We start from the raw sequence: 23715 nt of genomic DNA on the forward strand, positions 1-23715 counted from the left end.
ATGAGACAAGAGGGTTTAGGAACTTCCTCCGATATGGCTTTCCAAGTGCTCCGGCTCCAAGTGTGAAAGGGAAATCCCCAAAAATGTGTGTTAATAGTGAACCACTATTCATAGCTAATGGGCCTTGGTGTTATACTATCACCTTCCTAACTCTATCCCACTTATTTAGCAGTATAGACTGTGGTTGCTCCACCTCTTTTCAGGTCTGCTTCTATGTCTTGGTAGTACCACTATCTGTTATGGATGGAATGTTTGTATCCCCCACCAAATACATATGGTGAAGCCCTAACACCCAAAGTATTTGAAGGTGGAGCTTTAGGGGGCTAATTAAGTTTAGATAAGATTAGAGGATGGGCCCCCATGATAGAATTAGTGCCCTTACAAGAAGAGGAAGAAACATCAGAACTTCTCTCTGCCATGTAAGGATGCAGCAAAAAGGCAGTTGTGTGCAAACTAGGAAGAGAGCCCTCATCAAGAACCAAATCTTGCCAGTGCCTTGATCTTGGACTTCCCAGTTCCCAGAACTGTGGGAAATAATGTCTGTTGTTTACACACCCAGTATGCGGTATTTTGCTAGAAGAGCCAGAACTAAGATACTACCAAGGGCAGGAGGCTAGAAGAGCAACTAAAATAACCTATCACAGAGATGGAGGTAAACAGCAGGTGCAACACAGCTGGATCATGGAAAACTCTACACAGTAGAAGGTGAAATGGATGGAAGAAGGGAACTCACAACATAGGAGGCAAGTAAAAAAGCACTGTTTCTATGAATGGGGCTACAACTTGAGGATGCAGGGTTCTCCCAGCACCTAAAGCAGTCACTGGCACAGAGCAAATACTTACTAAATGCCTGCCTGAGCCAAGAAACAACAATTAAAATCATCATATAGGGAAAAGGGAGTGACCAACCAGACCAGAATGACAAAAAGCTGCAACACAATAAGCTACAACACAGGAAATACAGCATAAAATAGGTTTTTCCTGGTGGCTCACTGTTCTGTTGCTCTGTGATTAAAATTCCATACAAATTATACCTTTAAAGTTCCTATAAACCATTGTTACTTCGATTATATGATGCAATTTATCAGATGTGAAAATGTTATTATAGCAGATTAAGATCTTATCAAGCACTAACCATCAGTTGGTGTGTTTATAGAACAGAACTTATTTTATTTCTTCTCCAAAACACTGTGTCTGAGTCTTGTGAACGCTTGTTTTGAATTATCTCCATATTGTTGGAGACAATTTGCACAGAGAACATCATGAAGACGCGGTTAAATACAGGAATGCCACTCTTTCCTTCTGCTTTGCACTGGCACGGGATTTCTTTCACCTCCTCCTGCCCCTGTTTCCCTTAGAATCACCTGGTCCCCTTGCCAAGGACATGGAAATGATACATTTTTTCAAAATTTACATTTTCCTAAGAGACACTGAACTCCCAGAAAATGGGAAATCTTCAACTAAAAACTGGTTTCTAATAGCCCAGATCAACACATTTTGTTCTTCCCGATCCCTAGAATGTCTTTGAGCTCCTTTCTGCAGAGGTGACATAATAATATTAGCTTCATAAAATCATAATAGAGAAAATAATACCACCATCTTCCCTGCCCCAGCCCCTCAATGTATATTATGTTCTGAAGTCATAAGGGATTAAAAAAAATCTCTATCTGCATATTTGAATTGCTTGGGCCTGTGGTCTCCTCCAGGGCACTGGCATAAAAGTGTAAAATGTAGGAAATATATAATTATCTCTTATTCTGTAATGAAACTAGCCTGAAAAACTGGTATGCAAGTTCCTACTTCAATGACCAGAGTTATGAAGCACACTTAACACCTATTTTCCACTGATTTCCACTGAGTGGCTTTCAATAAAACTTTAAAAACAAACTTGTGATTCTTAAATTTTTTTTCTTCAATAACGTGCATTTAGAAGTTCGTAACACTTAAGTAAGGACTCAAACGTACACCTGGACAAATACGGCAAAGTGGTGCCTCTAGAGGTCAATGACTAAGTCTACAGCCAAAGAGCCCTGAAGTCCAGTTTTAAGGGCACTCAGCTTGGTGCCCTAAGAGTCTGAACTCAAGGAATTCAGGAAGTGCCGATGTCAGCTCCGATGACATGCTTTTGCCTGTGTGTCCCACACCCTGGCCTATGGCAGGAGCTCCAGGAGAATTTGCTCAGTTCATTTCAATCCTAGCAATGTTAGTTCTCGACGCTTCTTCCTTTTTCACGTAATGTGGTGCGCCCTCACCTCCTCTGAGTTGTATGAAGTTCTAGGTGCTGTGGGCATCAGCTCACTGAATCTTGGTTTCTGATTTCAGGGTGCCATAGTCTAATGGGAGAGAGGACTCAGGATGCTGCTGCGGGCACACAGGTACAGGATGCCAAGGGAGTACGGGGTGCTTGGCTGTGGGGGGCAGCAGTGGGGGGGGGGATGGAATGAGAGAGCAAGGCAGTCGGCTTCCCACCGAAGGTGCTACCCCTCCCTCCATTTCCAAGATTCTGTAAAGCTTTCCAGTTTTAATTCCAAAATCACGTTTAATAATGGAGTTTCATCCCTGCCGGAAATGCTTTAATAAAGATGAACCCAACCTGTATAATTTAGCCTAATTATCTGATTCAAGCCCATACCTGGGGGTTCCAAATATTAACAGAGTTTTTTTATGTGGGACATTTATACAAAAGGTTATAGCACATTTTAAAACCATAATCCTTGGGAGTTTGGGATTAGCAGATGCAAACTATTATATATAAGATGGATAAACAGCAAGGTCCTACTGTATAGCGTGGGGAACTATATTCAATATCCTGTGATAAACCATAATGGAAAAGAATATGAAAAAGAATATATATACGTATAACTGAATTACTTTGCTGTACAGCAGAAATTAACACATTATAAATAAACTCTACTTCAATTAAAAAAAATCCTTAAGAAAGGGCATTGAACCCCACCTCCATTTGTAATGTATGTGTGATCTCTACCTGGATGGGTATAATATGTACAAAATCAGTGCTGCAGTGGATATTCTGTTTCACTCCAGAATTCATGTGGGTGGCTGTGTACTGCATAATAGTGAATTGATCCCAGAAATTCTGTCAGGAGTCCTTCCATCCCAGCACCACAACTCTTTGAATGCATTTCCGGTAGAAGAGTAATCACTTTCTAATAGGATTATCTTCACACCTTGCCTAAGTCGACAACCCTCCTGTATCAATAACTTAATAAGTCCCACAGTTTCACACACCACACACCTTCACCAGCACAGCCTGGCAATGTAACACAGTGCAAATCACCTTCCACACATTCTTTCTAAGAATTAGAAGCTTTTTTTTTTTCCTTAAGAATATAGGCCAGATGCAAGAGGATTTCACAAAGAGAAGCCGGAATGCAGGTGGGGTAGAGGGAACTCATTTCTCCAATGAGGCTGAAGTGGGTCGTTCCCCGCCCATGCCCCAATCTGACCCAGGCTCCTCCTTGCCCAGTGTGGCTTGGTCCCTCCACAGGCAGCCACCTCTAGCAGCTGAGGGACAGAAAGCACTACACATGCCTGCCTTTGGCATCTCTTGCTATCAGAGATGGTACATTTCTAACTTAGCACGGCTATCTACTGGAGGTCTAGGCACTGTCGAGCATTTTTTTTTAAACATCTTTATTGGGATATAATTGCTTTACAATGGTGTGTTAGTTTCTGCTTTATAACAAAGTGAATCAGCTATAGATATACATGTATCTCCATATCTCCTCCCTCTTGCATCTCCCTCCCACCCTCCCTATCCCACCCCACTAGGTGGTCACAAAGCACCGAGCTGAACTCCCTGTGCTATATGGCTGCTTCCCACTAGCTATCTATTTTATATTTGGTAGTGTATATATCACCATGCCCCTCTCTCACTTCGTCCCAGTTTACCCTTCCCCCTCCCCACTGTCAAGCATTTTGACAAAATCCACTAAAACCCACAAACTAACATCACTTTGGTTTTGCTATAAACCTAAACTCCTCAATAACGAAGGATTTAATGCTTTTCACTTTGCCCAGTTCATTAATTCAACCTATAGCTTGGTTCTTTCTTGCTCTCTACCTTTATGATTTTTTAAAAAAAGTTTTGGGGCTATGGAACAGAAGCACATCATGACACGAAAACCAACTATTATGGCAGATCCATTTCAAAGAGGAGATGGAAATGTCAGTAAAAAATGAAGTAACACAGCCTGGGCTGGGAGGTAACTTCATCTTGTGAAATATCATGTCTAATAAATAAATGAACAAACAACTCTCACTGTTTTTTCAGTAAATTACCAAACCGCTCTTAATAAATTGTTGAAATGGAACTGTGGCCAACTCAAGGGTTCTCACTCAGGAAGTAGCCAACACCGAGCAGACGGACTCCATCCACCAGCTCCCACAATTGACTCGAAGCCCGGCCACTGAGGCAGAAACACTGCTCACCAAAGGACACCCAGATAGAAACCCAGATCAAATGCTGAGACATAGTTTCCCCCCACCCCAGTCAGGCTGGACAGGTTAGTTGAGGATATAAGCCGTCTAGAAAAGGAAGGTTGAGAACGACAAGCTGAGACTCAAAGACTGAGAAATGCGAGATGCCTAATATCTAGAAGACATGTGATGCGTACTTAATGACACAAAGAACACTGAGCCATACTGATGCTTCCCTCAGCCACCAGTGGGGAATGAGGCTAATTTTAAATTCCCAGAGAGGCTGTGGGGTAAAACTAAGAAAGGAACAGACCCCCTGGGGTACCATCTTCTCATCAGAAACTGGTCTAAGAAGGCTAAAAAAGATCAAGACACCACCAGATGGCAACACAGAGTCAAATATGATTCCCATGTATTTCTCTGAGATATACAACACTGGATCATAGGAATGGCCAATATATCACTGGAATGTCTACTTTTATGTTTAATAAAAGATAAGATTAGAGAAATAAGAATCGGTCCCCATAGAAACATAAATATTGAGGCTGAAGAAGTCGCTTATCACTGTACAGAACAGACCCTCAATTAGTAACTGCACCTTTGCTGTGTAAATGGCAGGGGAATGTAATTAACAATTAATAGAAGCTGCCCTCAATTTAAAGCCTCCGAGGGAAGTAATTAAATTTGGTAGAAGCTGTAGCCTCTAAACAAAGATACATCATACAAATACAAAAGGAAACACAGATTTGAATAATAAACGCAAATGAGAAACAAGGTTTGACTATAGACGGCAGAGAAATGATCCTAAAATGATTTTTCCTAAGAAATGTTCTCTTCAAGAGACTAGTTTATGGGCTTCCCTGGTGGCGCAGTGGTTGAGAGTCCGCCTGCCGATGCAGGGGACACGGGTTCGTGCCCCGATCCCGGAAGATCCCACATGCCGCGGAGCGGCTGGGCCCGCGAGCCATGGCCGCGGAGCCTGTGTGTCCGGAGCCTGTGCTCCGCAACGGAGAGGCCACAGCAGTGAGAGGCCCGCGTACAGCAAAAAAAAAAAAAAAAAAAGAGACTAGTTTATGAACCTATTTTAATCTGGGCCAAGGTTTGATATGAATCCTGGCTGACGTTTCCTGAGAGCAACCTTACTTCCAGAGTATTTATGCATGCAGATCAGACAGCTTCCTGCCGCCTGAATTAGCGGTACAAGTACCTTTCATATCAGTGTGGATGTACTTGATATATACAGTGTCAACATTACTACCAGGGATGAAGCCTGCAAACACTGCTCTGCTTGTTGGTCGTGAAATACAATTGCCAGGCAGAATGTGTGTAGCTCCAGAGGGTAAATTAATGCCGGCAACCTGGTTATCAGCAGTCTTTAGCCTGCCTCTCTAAGCTTCTAATGGAAACATTTAGGGAGCAGAAGCATTACATTTGGCTACAGCTGCACATTACATGGTCCATTGAGACTCGGATGCTGATGGCTGCACTGAATAACAAACAGCTGGGTATAAATGTTAAAAATCAGGAAATCGATTTTAAACACAGATTGCACAAATCCTCTGAAGTTCCAGCACCGAAGGAGAAAGACCAATTAGTGTGGAAGAGGACAAAAAAGCATACCAGAGATTAAAATTCAAAACATATAGGTGGGCACCCTAGGGTCATCCTTAATACCTTGGCTGGGCTCCGGCTGTTACTGTCTCACCACGGGCAGCGCGAGGACAAACAAAGCCTGCGCCATCAGATCATTTTCTGGCCCTCGTCACGCTCTAGCTGAATCTTAACAGAACTGAGCCACCTAGTTGAGCTTTCCAGAATGGGGCAAAGTTATTTCATGAATTTAACGGAACTGAAGGGAAAGGCAGCTTTGTAAATCTGGTCTCAGGGTCCTCAAACACTGAACCCATGTGCTGGGGGAAGGGTGATCAGACAAAGCCGTCCACGGGATTTTCCCAGGACAAGAGATTCTGGTTAGAAAGAAACATAAGTTAATGAGCTAGCTTGTCCCAAGGTGCCCAGCAGGGTACTAACACATTAAAAACAGCGAGGAAACTTCTGTTCAATTTTGAATAACTTTAGGTAAGGGAATGGGTCAGAGAAAGAGAGGCTAGAAATTGCTTTTTCTGAATGTTTCAAAGCATGGATAATCCTTTCTGTGCAAAGGTTTGGGTTAGTCCTATGTATAGACTTTTAAAAGCTGGCAAACATGTTTATATTTAAGAAAGCTAGTGATACAGGATCAGACATGAGAAGGGGGGCCACGTAACTTATCATCCAAACTGGGACACTTTTTAGAGTGAAAGGCGGATGCCATTAGTGATGACGCCAGGATGATAGATACAAACTGGGAGTATCTCAGCAAACCAGGACACATACGCACTGTGTTTTGAGTTCCAACCTGGGGGTCATATCTGGAGCACCAGTTAAGTGGCTGCTATGCCATCAGCTTATTTTCACTCTCCATGCCTACTTGCTCTCGAGATTCTAGATCTAGAGTAAAATCAAGATTTTGTCTAAAGGAAGTTGAAGGAGCAAAAGGTTCGACAGGATAAAAATCCAGATTTCTTTGCTTGCACAGTTATTTCTGTGGATCATACCTGTTTCACTCAGACCTAATGGAGTAGGTAAGGCAATATTACTCTTGCAGCTTTTTTAGATGGGAAAGAACTGCAATATTACAGATTTTGGTTCATGTTGTTTTCCCCCATCTCTCAGCCTGCCTGGATTCTACAATCCTGTTGTTTTCCCCCATCTCTCAGCCTGCCTGGATTCTACAATCCAAATGGCCAAGATCATAAATGTACATGCACATCACCACCAAGAGACCATGTTTCTTCCACTTAGTGTTCTTAGTTATATTTGTAAGGTTTCTAGGAAGGATCTAGGTATAGCAAAAAAAAAAAAAAAAAAAAAAAAATTGATGAGGCAATATCATATTTCCCTCATCTGATCTACAGGATGCTGAACGAAGGTTTTTTTTTTTTCCCCCACATCTTTATTGGAGTATAAATGCTTCACAGTGCTGTGTTAGTTTCTGCTGTACAATAAAGTGAATCGGTTCTATGTATACATATATCCCCATATTCCCTCCCTCTTGAGTCTCTCTCCCTCCCTCCCTATCCCATCCCTCTAGGTCATCACAAAGCATCCAGTTGATCTCCTTGTGCTAGGCAGCAGCTTCCCACTCACCAAGAAACTTAAAAGCTTTTGCACAGCACAGGAAACCATAAGCAAGATGAAAAGACAACCCTCAGAATGGAAGAAAATATTTGCAAATGAAACAACAAAGGATTAATCTCCAAAATATACGAAGGTCTTCAGAAAGATGTAACAGTTAAATTTTTATTTCCCAACAAGAAAATCCTTTACTAATCTAACAGAACCCAAAGCAAATAGTGCAAAGCCTTCTTCATCTTAAACCAGTATATCCCAGAAAAAGAAACAAAGTGATAGACAAAAGCTCAGAGTAACCAAATGTTTAACTTAAAATATGAACCATTGTTAACACTCTAGAAGATTTTTGTAACACCAAGAACAGGCAGTACATTGTGAGACTTCAAATGTTTGTGTTGAGGTTGACAATACACGCTGCAACTCTTGTTCACTAGCAGGAATTTCAGAGTTATAAAAAGAAAAAAAAAAAGAAACAGATTTCAGTACAGAAAATGTTTAGGTGGTTTCCACAGAACAACTGATCAATTCAGCCAAATAGGTCAGCTGTGACTTATAAATCCTCAACTCCTCAGCTGTCCAACTTAATTTTAACTATTCAATCTGCAGGACAAACTATAAAACGACTACACACTTCCTGGATCCCGCTCTATCTACTACACCACAATGGAATCAATTTGCTATTGGAGCAGCAAACAGGAAACCCCGAGAATCAGACAACTTTAAAAGCTAATTAACTTTGATTCTAGGCTAATTACACTTCTTAAAGTACGTTGTGCTGATTTGTTAAGAACCCAAGCTATTGGAAGCCCAGGCACTTACAGATATAAACACATAACCTGTCAAAAAAAGTGTGCTGCTGAACATGAAGGAGTGTTTGTAATCCACAGAGAGAATGGATGAAATACACAAATTAAGCTGCCCTCATTTGTACGTCACAATCGGGCAATTATATTATGGAGACTGGCTAGGTCTCACAGTTTCCGCTGCAAAAGAAGCGTCAACAGCTACAACAATCCCTTTACATTTTAAAAAATGAAACACACACACACACACCCCTTGTTGATGCGTTGTATTACACAGAAAGCCCTTTACTTGGACCTTCAAATTATCTCATTTCAGCTCCATGAGTGTTAAAAATACTGAACGTAACTTTATTATTACAGTATAAAGTGGTCTGTGCAAAATACAACTGTACACATGTTTGAGTGTATAACTTATGTCAGAAAAGGTAACATACATATATGGTGTGTATATGTATATACACACACACACGGGAGCATCCAATTCACCAGGTATACACCAGAACTAAATGGATTTCAACTGTCCACACTTTAACTATGACCTGTTACATAAACCCTTCTTTGATGACATGGGGGTCCTACCTGAAAGGGCAGCACTCGACAGACTCAGGAAAGGTCGGTGGGTTTTCCGAGCAGCCTGACTCAAGTATTTGTTCTGCTCCTTTTTTGGATTAAAGCATCACAATGATTTTTTTCTTTAGTTTTGCTAAGAGTTTGAACTCTACTAGGGCCTAGAGAGTGAGCTGTGATTTTGTGAACCATCATGAAAATGACAAGTTTAATGCCTTATAAACAAATTAACAGTAACAACGTCACCATAATTTCTTCCTCCCATTTGCTTTCCACCCAAAAACCAGGGAACATTTTCTATTTCATGGGTTCCCTGGATTTTCAGATGCTAATCAACGATGAGCAAAACACTAAGGTCAGACGTGTTAGAGTCTCTTTTTAAAAATTCCACGTGGTTTAAGTTCTCACTGAAATTAGACATGGGGTCTTATCCTGTGTCTAGAAGAGCAAGGTTGGCCAGAATGTTTTCCTCGTCCCATGGCCAGGCTCTAAGACCAAGGTAAGAGTTTACCTTGCAGTAGGTCCCCATGGGGACAATCTTTTTTTTTTTTTAATTGCACCCTAGGTGGTAGGTGAGGCTGCTTTAAGACAATATAATGTTGTACAGATATAACAGTATCTGTCCCAGGAAGGCAACAATGTCTTCACCTCAACCAACTCCCTCAACTTGGCCCACCATGCCTGGATCTAAATCAAATCGTGGTTTCCGGTTTTACATCCTGGAAAGAGAGGATTCGGGAGAGGCGCTGTCACTGTGACAGCGCTGACAATGGAGCTGGCAAAGTACTAAAAGAGTAACAACATTCTCCTCCAATTTTATGATCATCATTGGGAACCCAGCATTTTGACGAAGTGTTCAAACATCAGAGAATGGAGTTGGTATCATGTTGTTAAGAGCCACGGCATTGGGCCTTATAGTTTGATTTCTGAAAGCCTTATAATGAGGGTGGAGATGGATATACATTCCATTCTTTGGCTGTATTTTTGTTCAACAAAGCCTGCAATTTTCACTCACTTGAAAATGTAATTACAGATAATGTTTGCATCAGTAGCAAGAATACAATAAGCACATGGGGCACGAAAACTCCACTCCAGTCACATCCTCTTAGGTTACAACGCGAGTCTCCTGCTAAGAGTAAAGGCATTTCGACAAGCTAATATCTGGTATGAAATGATGGTGTGGGTTAGACCAACCCAGGCATGAATTCTACACTAACTTTTCTGTTGCCCGTTCCTTTACTCTGGATAGCTACGCAGGAAACGCACATCTCTGATTTGCTGAAAACCCAGAGTCCCATCAAATGTTTATGCACTTGAGCAAAATGCTATGGAAAGGTCAAAGGTGTACTGACACTTGAAAGGGACCAGGGGCCATGGCTGAGTTGGTCACCACTGTCAATCATCTAAAATCCATGTGTTATCATGTTCAGAGACACTTATTCTACTGCCGACCCCTCTGGCTCATTTATGAAGGAGGAGGTAAAACTGCAAGTAACTGTAGAAAGGACACAGCAGCAAGTCACCACATGAGGGGGACAATGCGGACCGAATGCCACCCAAGGGCTTTATTCTAATTCACAAGAAGGCACGCTATGGGCTGGAGGCACCCTGAGAAAGGTGTTCCTCTAAATCAATGCAAAAATCAGGAAGTTGGAAGTAAATGCAGGGTGGGATGCCAGGTGTCTAATGAAATCCCCCAAAGAAACTTCTTCCTGGAAGAGGCAGTTCTCTCTCTCTCTCTTTTTAAAGTTTATTTATTTATTTATTTTTAACATCTTTATTGGAGTATAATTGCTCTACACTGGTGTGTTAGTTGCTGCTGTATAACAAAGTGAATCAGCTATACGTATACATATGTCCCCAAATCTCCTCCCTCTTTCATCTCCCTCCCACCCTCCCTAACCCACCCCTCTAGGTGGTCACAAAGCACGAAGCTGATCTCCCTGTGCTATGTGGCTGCTTCCCACTAGCTATCCATGTTACATTAGATAGTGTATATATGTCCATGCCACTCTCTCACTTCGTCCCAGCTTACCCTTCCCCCTCCTGTGTCCTCAAGTCCATTCTCTACATTTGTCTCTTTACTCCTGTCCTGCCCCTAGGTCCTTCAGAACCTTTTTTTTAGGTTCCATATTATATGTGTTAGCATACGATATTTGTTTTTCTCTTTCAGGCAGTGATCTTTTTAAATGAAGAATAAGGAGCCACCTTAACATTCAATGTTAATTGCTTCCTTATCTCAGCTGTAACTAAGACCCTACTCTAGCATTAAGATATCTTGACTTTGCTATGGTGCCCCTTTCTTCTGACAACTTTTACAACACTCTTGCCTTCTAAACTCAGAAATTGGTCTGGCTATGAAACAAAATCAAGAAATTTATGTGAAAGAGCACATAAAAAGCAGGTTATTATTATTAGGTCATAGCTAAGAAACTATTTCATACTCAGGATCCACAAATTCAGCTGCCAATTCGCCAACACATCTAGAAGTTCAACCTGTTTATGGTCATACAAGGGTCTAGGGATCCCTCAAAAGACACAGCAACCTTCTGGGCCAGAATGGAAGGTGGCACAGCTGAAAGAGCTCAGGCTTTGAAAATGGCAGATACGTGCCTTTATCTTCTAGAACCTCCCTTTTCTCATTTGCAAAATTGGAACAATACAACTTACCTTGCAAAAGTTTTCTGAAGATTACTGGTAATTTATACAAATCCCTTAGCTTAATGGCTGACCCACAGTATACCCTAAATCAAGAACAGCGAACGTCATAAAACATTTCAGAAAGCGTACCCACAGGAATGCAACATCCTTTAAAGCGTTAGGAATCAGAATTAGGAGAAACATACTAAAAAGAAGTATTTCACTGTCAAAGAATTACAGTTTTGTTGACACCAGAAAACATATTTTGGCTTCTAGGTAGGCATTTTATTGAACAGACAACTCAAAATCAATTTGGATCAGAAGTATCACGTTCTGAGTAGACATGAAAAAAACAAGACACAGTCAGAGGCGAGATCAAGGCCATCCTGTGGCTCCTGAGGCTGACAAGGGTCTAATTTTGGTCACTTTTTATGATAGGTGGACACAAAATCTTGGCCCAATTGAAAGGCTGCCTATAAAGTCAATTAGACGTCCTTGACGCTAAGATAAAATGTGCCAATTACAAAGAACTCATCAATTTGTAGAGAAACATTTGTAGTATCTGCGAGGCAGACCCCTCTCGAAAGATTCTGCCAGATTTCATCCACAGACCTCATGTTCCTCTCCCAACAATGTCAGAAACAGCCGTCATCTCGGATAGTGCCCAAGTTCAGCCTAGCGCAAAGTGGTTTGCTACAGGGGCAAGGGATTCTTGGTTTGGGAGGTCACGTTCATGGCCTGGGGGGCAGGGCGGTGTCTCACAAGCAACATTACTCTCTTGGCCAGAGTGGGTGCTGCGTGGCCTCTGGCCCACCATGGAGGACATTCCTCAGCTAATGGACTCAGAGGAGGCTCTGAGCTTCCCAACTGAATCTGATCATGTCTGATCTTAATCAGTCAAGTGACTTAAAACGTTAGGAGCAAACCTTCACACTAGCTGTAGCAGCTCTGGCTTCTCAGGACTTCAAGGACCTTACCGGCTATGTCAGGAGAAGGGCCTATATAGTGCAGCAGAAAAACAGTAACTATGATGACTCCTGTGGCGGGATGCACACCTCCACCCACTGTGCCAACTCCTAAAATCACTGATTCCTCTTCCAAGTCCTTTCCTCCTTCAGAGACTCTCCTGGCATGTTGTGGCCTGAGCACCTAATGAGGCCAGCAGGTGGCAGGGTCTACAATACTCGCCTCCACGTTCACATCATTGAAATTGTTTTCTTAAGGGTTGGGTTTCTGCATCATGTGAGAAGCAGCCTTCCTATGGGGCAGCTGAGTCTCCTCCCATAAGAAAATCAAGATCTATTTCAGCTGATGTAGAGATGGGCTTTTCCAAATGCACTTATGGAGATACCGGGATGGAGATATTGCTTTTTTCTTCACCCCATCCCAGAATGCAAGGTCTGACCACGAGTTCACAGTTAGAACACAAACTGTATTTTATTTCTCAATCATCAAGCAGAAAGAGGAGAGAGAGAGAGAAAAAAAGTCCGTCTTCTTAATGTGGTCCTGGGGACGGAGCATTTTCTGCAGGTCTATATGGAAGCCATACTGCTGTACGGGTCTTTGGCTGAGACTTTAAAGCATGAATGTTCTGAGGGAGAAAACATTAACTGGTCAGCTGTAATGAAGTTTCCCTGAGTTTCATTCTCCCAGGAAAGGCAGGTGAACTTGCAGTCGATCTCAAGTACCATAAAGCTGTAAAATATCTAGGTTTTAACTCCTCTCCCGACATTAGCTTCACAATAATTCTGAGGCACAGGTAAGAAGCGTATCTTATTATACTTATTTTCTAGATGAGGAATTTTGACAAGTCACCTGAGACTTGAAGCGGGCATGGAACAAGTCAGAAGACAAGCCAGGAGAAGGCAGGAGACTCTTGTTTAGTAAAGGACCCTTAGCCTTCAAGGATGACCTTCTAACGCATTGCTGGAGAGACCATAAAGCCATGTCGCTGGTGATGCCATTCTGCTACACACAGCAGATCTCGACGCAGGGCAAGCGTCCCTGACAAGCAGAAACGACCCATGAGGAAGTTCTAACTCAAGGTTAAAATTCACACATAGCCAAAGAATTAAAATGGTTTCTATACGAAGAACAATCTTTCCTAAAATCTTCCTGAGAGAAAAGAAGATTCTGTGGCAGGGGCTCAACTAACAGGAAAAAAAAAAAAGCTCTGCCTTTAAGTCTCCTCTTCAACACGGTGCTCTGTGAGGGACCTGGAAACACCAGAAGTAAGTAAAAACCTGCTCGGAAGTGCTCTAGTAATATAGAAACGGAAGAAATATTATTGCCCGTCAGTAGATGCTGGCAGCAACTTTTTGCCGTCGAAGAGGAAGAGAGAAGTAGAAAAAAAGAGGAAAATCTGGGCTTTTTGTGAAAAGAAAGAAGTACCCTGACAGGTCGCATTAGAATGTAAAATGTAGGTGACTTAATATTATTGTCTCGAGATGGAGCTGCCAGTCGTATTAACCAGCCATCAAGGCTTGTGTGTTGCCTGTGAATCCTGATGCTCAGGCAAGATGGCAGGGTGGACCACGGGAGTCACAAGGAAGGATGCTACAAGCACGAATTGAAGGGAATAATTGCAGTTGGAGGCCTCCTGGTGACAATTTTGAGAAGGCAAACACAGCTGCAGCAGAGCCAAATAGAGCAGGCCAAGACAATGACATCCGTAAAGTCAATCATTCGAAATATGGTGCCCTTCTGCCCAACCAGAAAACTCAACACCCCTTCTGTAGCCTAGGAAGTCAAAATATAGTTTTATGCACAGAAACACACAGCTGTGCCAGTGGAATTTACTGCAAGTGATGACCAAGGTGTTTGGACGCTGTCCTCCCTCTCAAGGCTGTGGTTCTGAGAACTGTCTTGTGGACGGATGTGGCCCCTTCTCTTGAAATTTAGGAAACTGCTCAGAAGAGGGATAATGAATGGGGCTTAGAGAAGCCCACTGAATTTTAGAGAAGATTCAAATAAAAGAACAGAAAAGAGGGCTTCCCTGGTGGCGCAGTGGTTGAGAGTCCGCCTGCCGATGCAGGGGACACGGGTTCGTGCCCCGATCCCGGAGGATCCCACATGCCGCGGAGCGGCTGGGCCCGCGAGCCATGGCCGCGGAGCCTGTGTGTCCGGAGCCTGTGCTCCGCAACGGAGAGGCCACAGCAGTGAGAGGCCCGCGTACAGCAAAAAAAAAAAAAAAAAAAGAACAGAAAAGATATACATAAGGAAAACCTAGGAAAGGCAGAAAGAAAACTTCAGGAAGAGCTGTTCTGTTGATGACCTAAAGAAGTCTGGGTTAGGGTACAAAGAATCAGGAGTGCCGAGTCAAAGCATAACAAAATGAATATCCATTAATCCGCTACCAAAAGCTTTCCTTCCTTACGCTTTTTCCTATTATCTTTCACTTTTGTTATTCCCCAAAGATTTTTTTCCAAGGAGAAAATGAAATGTCAGATTTCGGCCTGCATTTGCTTCACCTGTGTGACACCCAAGGTCTACTCTGGAGATGCACAGAGAAAACAACGGGGTGAGAGGTGTGCGTGCATGTTGAAGAAGGTTTACACCAATTTACCTCCTTACAGCTGCATAGATCTCCCATAACTTTAGCCTTTTTAAGATGTTCAGCTGATGTATTGGAGTCCCACTAGACACAATCAAAATTTTGAGCTCTTCTTTCAACAGCAGTAGGAAGCTATGGGATAATGGTATGGACCATACAAGATGGCGGCAGCAGGCAAGAAGCACAAGGTGAAGAATTTGGTCTGGTGGGCACCAGCGTGTCTACACGAAAAAATATCAGTGGAGGGCCTACTGTCAGGCTTCTGTGAAGAGTCTTTCTTTCTTCCTACTTGAAACCTATAAGGTCTTGACAGTAGCAACAACTCAGTTGCAACTGAGAAACGTCCCTAAGTCTGGGGACTTTTTGGCAAGGAGAGAAAAGCCACTCAACTGGGTGGGAAGAGTCTCAGCTTTTTACCCAGAAGGTATGACAGGACCATCACAGTGAACCTCTTTTCTGTCCTTTAACAAAAGCTACTCTGAGGTTCTGGGCCAAAGAGTCAAAACAAAGTCCTAAGAACTACTTCTAGCAGTGTCACATCTTTGGTCAAGATGTTAAACCTTCTTGAATCTTAAACGTTTCAGTTATGAACGTAAGAATCCATTAAACACATGTTACATTGTACACGTATTTCCTAACTTTTAGAGCCAAAGGCCATTAAATGGAAGATATTTTAAGAAAGTGAGGAATTATGCCCAAGCTAGTTTTCCATATATACAGTTCACCTATATTTACATACATACGTATATATACATGTGTGTGCACACATTTTGTATACACATTTACAGCCAGGTGAATAACAAATTATTTTCCTCTTTTAGCCTAAAGGACCAACTGATTTCATGTCACATAAATGTGGTACAACTTTCCTGTTACTGGGGGAGACCAGGAGATAGGAAGACATCATTCAAGGAAAAGGATCTAAAATACCACCTTAAAATTCAACAAGCCCAGGACTTCCCTGGTGGTGCAGTGGTTAAGAATCCATCTGCCAATGCAGGGGTCACGGGTTCGAGCCCTGGTCCAGGAAGATCCCATATGCCTCAGAGCAACTAAGCCCGTGGGTCACAACTACTGAGCCCATGTGCCACAACTACTGAAGCCTGCGCGCCTAGAGCCCATGCTCCGCAACAAGAGAAGCCACCGCAATGAGAAGCCCGTGCACCGCAATGAAGAGTAGCCCCTGCTCGCAGCAACTAGAGAAAGCCCGCATGCAGCGATGAAGACCCAATGCAGCCAAAAATAAATAAACAAATTTAAATTTAAAAAAAACTTAATGAGCCCAAGTCCAGCTATGAACTCCCTTCTGAAAAGACATGAAAATTAAGCCTTTCAGCATAAAAACAGAATTTTCGATCCTAGTATGGAAGCTGAAGACCTATTCACTCCCATGACACTCAAAAAAAATTTTTTTTTAAGCTGTTTAAAAATGATGTCAAATGTCAAAGAAATCAGCTGAAATTAATTGCCTTCTCTCTGAGGAGTGAGTCAGCACCATCATCTGTGAAGCTCGGAAATCTTCAGTCCTGTTTGAGCCTATAAATGTCAGACAAAGCAGCTGCTGGGTTGGGGGAACTTGATTTCCATGGTCATGACAGAGCCATCAACAATCTCCCCGAGAAAACAAACCTCTGACTTCTTTCATTATTAAGGCTTAAAATCCAAACACTTTCACGTACCCCATTTTTGAAGCACTATCACTATTAAAGGAATCCTGTATCTATCTGTCTCTTACCCTTCTGCTGATGTAAAGGGAACACAGATCATTTAAACTGAGGTCTCTTTCAAACAGGTTTCTTTATTTAAAATCTGACCTTAAGTAAAAGGCCATACAAGTCCGGCAGAAAAGTTGAGAATAATAAACCAAAATGGTATTTTAGTCTAAATGCAGCCTAAACTTAATTTACATGCATATTTAGGAGGGAAAACTGAAAAAAAATGGGTCTAGTAATTTGCCAGCAAGTTGGCTCTGAGGCATTCATTCAAATGGAGTAATTAAAATTTAACCAAAAACCGAATTTGTACTCATCTGTCATTTTGAGAGCCATATGATTACATATTTATTAGCATTCCATTTTAAATCATCAGCTGATTTTAAAGCATCACTCTCAGTATCTGAACATAATATACAATCTGCAGTTCATAAAACCGACTGTTCATAAAACTCCGGGGGTAGCACTGTGAAAGCGTAAATCTCAAATATGCTCACAAAGCATTTCAACCACATAAGTGGAATTGTATTTCTATAAAACGAGTTGGAGTAATCACTTTCTGTCGTGATTTAGAACAAATGGGCAGAGTGAAGCTTTTGAAAATCCCCTGTATGTTTCCCCCTTTCTTTTTAAAGTCCTTTCGGAAGAGTCTAAAGCTCACAGTAAATGAAAAAGACAGTCCCAGGAGGAGGTTGCGGGGGGGGGGGGTTCCATCCCTTCACATCTAGATTCAGAGCATGAGAATATTGGATGGCACAATTAAACAGTGATGATGCTAAAGGGGGATAATTATTTTACAATTACCTGCTAGCATCACATTTACCGCGCTAATTAGTTTTTGTGTCCCACCAAGGTTTTTCCAGGAATGTGCAGCTCCGTTTCCCTTTTAGTTCAGCGAGAGCTTTTTCTTAAGGAAAAATAAAAACACATTTTCTGCACTGCTACACAAGGAGCACAGCACCGTTGCCGGCTTCCTTAAATTCCCCACCAGCTCCCTGATAGTGGAAACACACACAAGGGCACGAGAACGGGGAGGTGCTAAAGAACTGGAAATCATTCGTATTTTCCAAAGCCTCCCCCCGCCCCTTCTGCAGTTTTGTAGAACACATATGACACTGGGAAATAGCTAACTCTTCGTGATGGCCTAATCCACCAACACAAAGCAAAAATCCAAGCTTCCGCCGAAAAAACAAAACCCTCCAGTACTAACATTCTAAATTGGAAATAAAGACTTCTTAAGTTTGGGGGAGGTTCAGCACAGGAAGTGAAAGACATCAATGACTTATTGATTTATCATGGGGCTCCCTGTAATGTGTTGAAAATACCCAGGTTTTCCAACGAAATGCAAATAAGAGATACTGGTAGTATAAACAGCTGTGGGGTTGGTTGCTCCAGTGACATCAGACCCCCCACCCCCCCATCATCCATGTCTACATATAAGCCTCAACCATGATCACGTTTATCAGATTATTACCCATCTTTTCATGAGAAGGGAATGAGTGTTGAACCTGTAAGAAAACCACAAGGTAAGAGTAAGGAGAAATGAAAAGTCTGGGGATTTATGTAAAAAAAGGAAGGAAACTGCAGTCTTTTATCAGAGGCCAAATATACTATTATTATAGTGGTGAGAGCAGGGGTGGGGGGAGGACGTAACCACTCGGAGATGGAAAACATTCTTAATGATCCCATGAACCACTGGGTTCATACCTGAAAATATTATCTTCTTTTCATCTTGTCTAGCAAGGTTCTTATTCCTCCCAGCTCACCGCATCTCATCAAAAGATGCCAGAGTAATCTCAATCCAGCAAATTACAATTAAATAGCAATACTCAACAATTACAGTAATACCTCTAACCCAGATCAAAGATAACATTAGTGTTCTAAAATGCCAACGTGGGAGGAGTTTTCGGTTTCAGGAAGCAGCTGATACTGAGATAGGCACTGAGAAATCCCACCTGAAAATGCTTCTTTAAAAATTTCCTTTAAGAACCATATACACAGCTCTTCTTTTAGAGTCTTTGCATTTTAATTTCCTCTCATGTCTATCAAGGAATCGGGTGACGAATCTCAGTGCTGTATTTTATTATTGGTAATGGCATTTCCTAAATATACTTTAAATGCCATATGGAAAAAAAAAAGGGAACTCAATGTCTTTGACCTTCATCTTGCTGGTACTCAGTAAACAAAAAAAAGTTTTTAATTGAAGTATATTCTCTTTAGTTCATTAGCATATGGAATAACAGTGTGAATTTGAATCAAACAAGAGAGTGATCAGTTCACTCACTGAATCAAATTAGAGAGTCAATCCTGAATCGGTGATATGTATTTCCTATAATGCTCCATCATTCTCAAGTGACAATTATGGTTTCCCAACAAAAACTCAGTCCTCTCTTCTCTCCTCAACACATAAACATGCATTTATATAACACACGCATGCACACGCGCACACACACACACACAAGCAAACCACAGCTTTGCCATTTACTGCCTACATGGCATGTGCAAGAATGTAATCTCTAAGTATCACCTGTAAAGTGGGTGCAATACCCACCTTGCATATCTACTATGACAGCGTACGTAAAGTGTCCTGGCACATAGCAGGCATTCAATGAATGACTCACGTTCTTCTCATTTTAGTGGGGAGAGGGAAACAGTAATTACACTGCCTTCTTGGACTGGTCCCATTGCCCCTCTACTAGCTTCTTCATCTATAAAACGAGGAGGTCTGGTGAGATGGTCTCCAAAGCCTCTTTCAACTTTAACAATTATGTCCCTAGAACTGCTGTCCAGTTTAATTAGACCCTGATAGACATCTTTCCAGTTATCCCAACTTGGGAGGACTCAACAAAAAGGTTAATGCACCAAGTTGACTCAGGATAACTTTTTTTTCCTTGTCAGTAAGGTTACTCACCGAATGTGAAGAAAATAAGATTTCGTATTAATTTACTGGTAACTTCTCCTCAGCACCTTATTCTAACATCACAAATCTGAACTAACATGTTTAAAGGTGCATTCATAGATTTTTCCACCTGTAATTTCTCATTCCAAGATAGCATGTCTTAGATTTTCTGTTTAAAATTTGTGTAAAAATTCAAAAACATTTAAAAAAAGCCCAATGCATACATACGATCATTCAAAAGGTGAAACAAAGAAAGACACTCATCCCCGACTCCAATCCAAAACCAAGTGCCCCAGTTTAAAACAGAATTTTTAAAATATCAGTTGTTTTTATTTTCATTATGTTTTGCAAATGACATTCTATTTCATTACGCCTTTTTGCAAATGACATTCTAAACACAAAGACAACAAACCTTTGATAGTTAAGATTATTTAAAAGGTCCATTTCCATGTACAGTTTTGATGTTGAACGTTTAAAACCCCAAGACTTTGAAGCCTATGTCATAACAATTCTATACCCACTACAGAGCCTTAAACGATATGGGCTCTTTAAACACTTGATGGCTCATGGGGCCATGAAGCGTAATCATTTACCTCAAAAGCTATTTGTTCATCTGCCTTGAGGACTCAAACATATTACATCTTGCAAACTTATCTAATATATTCTTGTGGGAAAACGTCATTGAAAATATGTTCTACTGCTTTAGAAAATCAGCACCAGAAAAGCCCTGTGCTTTATATAAGTTCCTTTTAGGAACAGGCCAACAATCTAGCTGACGGCAATTTAGTCCGAATGGCAATATACCATAAACAACCACCGGTCCAGAAAACAATAAACCCGCAAAGCTATCTTGGTGATAAGATATACTTCGTGTGGGTTTGAAGCATTTTCAACTTATCACATTCCTTCCCACGCACTCCTATTCCCCAAAGACAGTCTCTAACGTGAGTTAATTACAAACTCTTGGAAAACATGCTACAGTATTCTCAGGGCTAAGGAAACATAAAATCATTATCTTGGAAACAAATAATAAAGTTATCATTTACAAATCCTCTGTTTTTCTTTTTTTCTAGGTTCAATTAAGCAAGAGTTGAGAAACACCGAAAACAATTTGAGTTTGATTCCAAAATAACTAACACATGGAAGAGAAGTGGGTAGAAGTTATATTAGGATTTGTCTAGCAGACTCCATCACTAAGACAAAAAGGCTCTATTCAGAGCAAACAGTTTGAATGAGCCACATTCATCCACCAAATGAAAGGGACAAATTAAACTTCCATAATTAATAATTTAACTGACAAGAGATAGCATCTTTCAGAGGCCATTAACACTTTACATTCAGAGAGCATTCTTAGCAGGCGACCATCATTCAAAACCACGATCAAGCCAATTTTTTGGTTTGGCCCCAACTCTCTTACAGAGGAGAAAACACAGAACTTTCAAACTAGCTAATGTGCAAACATGTAATAAACGCCTATACAGATAGCCATTTTAAGAGGGGGGAGAGGACAGAGATCTCTCAAAACAAATATCATGGGAACACTACTAATCAAGATTACTTTCACAGAGAAAACTGCCAAAGGGAAATTCAATATTTTAATTTACATTATCTGATTATCTTAGTTGGGACAATGAACCTGATCATGTGTAAAAAGCAAGTTAACATTCTTAATACCAACTAGAAGGACAATTCACATTTAACAGACTTTCATCCCTCTCCCCAGCTTTTTTTTTTTTCCTCCCAAATCCTAGGGGCTCAAATAATTGGCCACTGCGGAGTTTCTCAAGAATCTCTCAGCTCATAACATTTAACATCCTAGAAAAAGAATCTAGCACCATAGGGGAAAGTTACTTGCCAGGGAAATGGATCATAAAGCTCAGAATGGCCTGAAAATTGCACAGGATAGAGCAAAGTGCCAAAAAGAATATGAATGTTATCTCAGGGTGCGTACAATAGGAAGCATTTTATACGTACTCTTACCAAGGATAGCAGTCCCTTTTTCACTCGATTAATTGTAGCCTAGATTCACTATCACATTTCTTGCCTGACAAGAGACAACTGTATATATTCCAAGTCTGAAATTGACACAGACCTTTCAGACCCACTCCTGACAACCTTCTAGGTCGTCTTTTCAAACAACTCCTGAAATACAAGCAGATCCCATTGCCTTCAGAGTGACCCAGCTGATAAGAGAAACTTTCCTATCAAGACTAACGAGCCCAAGAAAAATTAGGCATATTTTCCCTTCCTCAGGAATCCCAGCTCTTGACTTCTCCCAATAAACTCTCTACTCTAGTTTGACGACGTGTAAAACAACCAGAATCACATTAATTATTAAACTATAGACTGCATATCAGACAAATCACCGTGATTACCTAAAAATACCACTAATTTCTTCAACAGAGTACACCTGGCTATTTTCATGTTTTATAATTATCTCCCCCCCACCCTTTTTTTTTTCTTCTCCCCTCCTTCCACTCTCCCATCCTAGGAAAGCAATCTTTGCAAAGAGTAAGTCAGAGAAGCGAGCAATTTGGTAAGAAAGGATCTTTAAATGGGCCACGAGAGCTCCAGCAGCCCCGAATTTCAAATGACACCAGCGTGCACGCGCGCACCCCACCCTGGGACGCCGCGCCACGCTCGCCTGTCCCCGCGGGCCAGACCCCAAGCCCAGACCCCGGGAACCCACGTCCGGCTCGCCGGTCCACGCTCTCCGCCCCACCCCGGCCACCGCGCCCCGCTCGCTGGTCCCCGCCGCTCCTCCAGACACGCTCCCACCACCCCGCGTCCAGCGCCGGCTCCGAACCACAGGGCGCGGCCGAACCGGGGCCACCCCCCGCGCCCCCGGGGCGCAGAAGCGCCACAGCCCGCCCTCTCCCTCCGCGGGGCTCCGGGCCGGTGACCCGGAGGCGGCCGGGCGGCCAAACTCACATTCGGTCGGGAACTAGCAGGCGGCCCTCAACCATCATGTCCGGGAGGAAATCCAGCTTGAAGGCAGAAGTCATGTTCGCGGCGCGCGCTCTGCGCTCGGGCGCGGGGGGCGGCGGTGCGCGCGGCCGAGCGGCGGCGGGCGGCGGGCGGCGCAGACGGGCAGGGACAGGTGCGCGCGGCCTCCCCGCGGCGGCCGCCCGAGCCGGCACTTGTCACATTCTCTCTCCGCGGCTCTCCGCCAATCCCCGCCGACAGCCAGCGCCCGGGCCGCGGGCTGCCCAGCGCCAGGTGCGGCGACCGGGGGCGGAGCTCCGTGCCCGCCGCGCCGCCGCTTAACCCCTGCGGGCCCGCACGCCCGGCCCCCGGGGGGAGGAGGCGGCGGAGGGAGCGCCCCCTGGACAAATCGCCCCCCGGCCTAGGGTCCCCGGCATCCAGACACGCACACTTGTCCCCAGCGCTGACTCTGTCCGGTCCCCTATTTCCAGGAGCCTGGCACGAGGCCCGACTCAGCCACCGCTTGTCGTGGCTTTAGTACCACCGTATTGCCCAAGGCCGGTGCACTCCACGAGCGCACCCAAACTCCCCAGCTGAAGCCACGAGAGACGAATCATCACGGGGGTTGTTTAAATGCTCCTCGGTGGGCTGTGCTCGCCAGTGTATGAACTCAACTGAAATAGCATTCGTGGTTGAGCCAAAGTAAATATCAGATAAACGGCCCAAATGACATTTGCGGACTTTTCCGTGCTATACAAGGAGAAAGATTCATCAGTCTCTGCACGATTATATTTTCTTTTGTATCATCTTGAAAACATTAAGAAGTACACGGGACTAAAATAGTGATAAAGCACGTTTTCTTTTAAAACGATACATCACAAGTTGGTCATTTCGAAGTACTTAAATACAATGATTTAAAAACCAACAGTGTGGCTTCATGAAAAGAGTGTTAGGTCTGTAATGGCCATGAAGCTTAAATACTCATTTAAGATTTGTGACCGA

At 42.7% G+C, this 23715-nt stretch overlaps 1 protein-coding gene across 2 annotated transcripts in view; it reads right to left on the reverse strand.

Annotated features, from left to right (window-relative positions):
• Positions 1-23715, reverse strand: part of CELF2 (CUGBP Elav-like family member 2) — a 529929-nt gene that overhangs the window by 290721 nt on the left and 215493 nt on the right. The window contains exon 1 of one of the 2 annotated variants that reach the window (XM_082618268.1): positions 22720-22825. The exons of the other annotated variant lie outside the window; for it this stretch is intronic. Within the exon in view, the coding sequence (XP_082474394.1) occupies positions 22720-22793 (74 nt within the window). The 5' untranslated portion in view covers positions 22794-22825. Of the gene's footprint in view, positions 1-22719; positions 22826-23715 lie in introns of those variants that run through there. 2 annotated transcript variants of the gene reach the window in all.

This window comes from Mesoplodon mirus (assembly GCF_964341445.2).
Source record: "Mesoplodon mirus genome assembly, chromosome: 4".
In the NCBI taxonomy this organism is placed as follows: domain Eukaryota; kingdom Metazoa; phylum Chordata; class Mammalia; order Artiodactyla; family Ziphiidae; genus Mesoplodon; species Mesoplodon mirus.